Genomic DNA, 3,098 nt, shown 5'->3' with positions numbered 1-3,098 from the left:
TTCATTGGTGGCTAAAATGCGAGACCATGTAACTTTGTTTGCGACGTTATAGACATCCAGTCATGTAATTTATTTTTTTCTTAGGAACCTAGAAAACGTAATTTCTTCCAAAAATTCTTGATTCTTCCTATCTGTCAGTAGAATACTCTGAATACATTTTAAGTTGTGAAGTTGACATGTTCCTCTTTGAAATAGTAATAATAACCAGGAGTGAAGATTTTGAAACATCGCAATTGATGTACGCAGTGTCACTTTTTAACCATTGATCTATGATGAGACTGAAGCATCAAAGTTATTAAAAGCAATCACCAATATAAATAAAATAAAAGTCAAATTTCGATTATATTTCATTTTTTTTTGGTATTTTTTTTTGCACTTACTTTGTATTAACAATTTGTTTACTTTTTTTGTTACGTTGTGCAGACATTGATATCTTGTTCTCAAATTTTATCAACTTTGATTTCATTGAATTTCCAAAAAAAAACCCTCTGATAGATACCTTCTTGCATATGGATGATTTTGAGCCGGATAAAATGTATTTTCTTCCGCTATTCAGTTACCTTCTTATTTACTTTTTTTATGTTTTCCCCATCACATATTATATTACTGGCACGGCAGCACCATCGCCTCTTTGATCACTACCCGCGCTCCAAACACCTTGACCGTCCACCACATCTACATGAAAACGAATGACTTGACCCGTGCCGAACATCTCTCTTGATCTGCCCTTCAATAATTCCACCTTGTGGCCGAGTCGCTTCAGACCTTCAACAGCCTCCGCAGAGATCCCATCCTCCAGGAAAATCATGTCCCCATATTCATTGCTCTTATTCGTCATACCGGGTCCGATGCAAAAACGAGGAGAGTCGAGTGCGGCTTGTGGGTCCAACCGGAAAACAAGTTGATTCAACAGCACTTGAACATGGCCTTGCGGCTGCATAAACCCACCCTTGACACCGTAGACAGAGTGCAGGCTCTGGTCACTTGCGTTCGTCACGAGAGCCGGAATAATCGTGTGGTATGGTCTCTTCCTCGGCGCCAGGATGTTCGGGTGGTTCGATGGTTGCAACACGAAATTGGCACCTCTGTTTTGCAGCGGGAACCCACAGCCTTTCGGGATAATCCCTGTGCCGAAGTAGTGATAATTACTGTTGATGAAGCTTATTCCGTTGCCATCACTGTCCGTGACGGCGAAGTAAACGGTATCGCTGGAGCTGTGAACCGGTAACCCGTGGAGACAAATATCCGCGGCTTTATCAGGTGAGAAAATTGCCGCCCTCTCTGCGATGTACTTGGGATCGAGTAGGGCTTTTGCCGGCATTTGAGAGAAACTCGGATCGGACACCCACCAATTGGCATCGGAGAAGGCAATGCGAAGCGCCTCGATGACAACGTGAAGATACCGGACAGAGTTGTGTTCTTCGGCGGAGAATTTTGAAATTCTACCAGACCTTTGTAGCTCTTCGATTATCCCCAGGGCAATCAGAGCAACGATACCCTGGCCGTTTGGTGGATGCTCCCACACATCGATCCCATCCCTGGATCCGTCTGACATGTGCTCCCCATGAGTCTCAGCAACATCGTGAGCCTTAAAGTTGAACTTGATGGGCTCCGTTTTTTCTGTTCCCATTTCCATATGGTGCTTGAGATCATCGAGTGTGAGATAACCGCCCAGATCTTGAACAACTTTCACCAGTGCCTCTGCCACAGGCCCCGTATAAAAGCCAGCTTTCTTGTGCTTTGCGAGTAGCCGAAACGTATTCGCTAAAGTTGGGTTTTTCATGATTTCCCCGGCCTCTGGCGCTCGGAAGCCATCTTTTGCGGAAGGGTCTTTCTTCAGCATCTCACTGCCGTTGAGTGAGGCCTGACGCAGTTTGTCCTCGCTCTCCTTCCAAGAGAATGCTGCTAGTTCACTAACGGGGAACCCTTCTTCGGCAAGCTTGACGGCTGGTTCTAGAATTTCCTCCAAACTTACTTTGCCACTCCCGAATAGTTCTACGGTATCGACCCATCCAGCGGCTGTCCCTGGAACTGTAACAGCGTGGACAGAATGAAGAGGAATTTTCCCTTCCTGGCCATCCAAGAGCCCCAGTTCTTCCCGCACTGCCTCGAGGGTACACAAGGATCCTGCCCGGCCACTTCCATTCAGTGAGTGAACTTTCTTTGTCTTCGCATCGTAGAAGAGACAAAACATATCACCTCCGAGACCGGTGTTTCCAGGCTCGGTCAGACTCAGACCAGCGGCTACAGCAACTGCGGCGTCTGCGCAGTTCCCGCCTTTGCTGAGTATCTCCAACCCACATGCTGTGGCTAATGGTTGAGAGCTCGCGATGATTCCTTTAGCGGAATGGACCACTGACCGTCTTGATGGGAAGGGATTTACCTCGGATTCAGGGCGTCTGTATAACGCGGATGTTAATAGAGGCATTTTTGTTATTATGATATCAATGCTATCAATATGTAAGAAAGCGGAGAGAGCAGATATTTTTCTCCTGTCAGCATAAGATTTTGGACATTGTATACTTTTTGTTCACCGTTTGAGACAGAAAATATATAAATATTTTAAGATATGCTATTAGATCCTAGCAATCAGCAATTTTACTTTTGCTTGCTGTGTAACTGAATTAATGAGCTAATTGAAAATAGCTACTGCATGCTTACGAGTTATCAAACTTCAGTATGCTCCTTTCTGGAAGTTCACGTGACAGCCCTGATGAATCCGTTGAGATTTTTTTGCTCGAAACGATAATCGGTCGAGAATTTTTGTTTTCTAAAAAAAGAAAAAAATGAATAAATAAGATTATCAGAAAATAATGGAGAGACAAATATAAATCAATTTGAAACTTAGGTATACAAATAATGTTTGGGTTTAGATATTGCCACAGCTCGAACTTTAGTGCATGTTGAATATTTTTAAGAGGCCACTTTACCATAATTTTTTTTTACTCTAGATTCAATCCTGATAGCTCATTCACTGGAAAAAAACACATCGGATCTAGAGTCCAGACTCTTAAAAACATCGACAAGAAGAAATACTCTTGATTCAATCGGATTTTTGCTTAAATCAAGAACCAAGCCTCTTAATTTGAGCGGATTTC

General features: G+C 43.3%; 1 protein-coding gene across 1 annotated transcript; it reads right to left on the bottom strand.

Moving 5' to 3' along the window:
* Positions 1 to 361: 361 nt before the first annotated feature.
* Positions 362 to 2,581, bottom strand: LOC109044068 (glutathione hydrolase-like YwrD proenzyme). Its single transcript, XM_072306267.1, has one exon. The coding sequence runs from the start codon at positions 2,426 to 2,428 to the stop codon at positions 599 to 601; it is 1,830 nt and encodes a 609-aa protein (XP_072162368.1). The 5' UTR covers positions 2,429 to 2,581; the 3' UTR covers positions 362 to 598.
* Between the last annotated feature and the right edge of the window lie 517 nt (positions 2,582 to 3,098).

The sequence above is a fragment of the Bemisia tabaci genome, chromosome 1 (genome assembly GCF_918797505.1).
Source record: "Bemisia tabaci chromosome 1, PGI_BMITA_v3".
Classification (NCBI taxonomy): domain Eukaryota; kingdom Metazoa; phylum Arthropoda; class Insecta; order Hemiptera; family Aleyrodidae; genus Bemisia; species Bemisia tabaci.
Note: the sequence above shows the minus strand (reverse complement) of the source record. Positions and strands in the feature narration are given on the sequence as shown.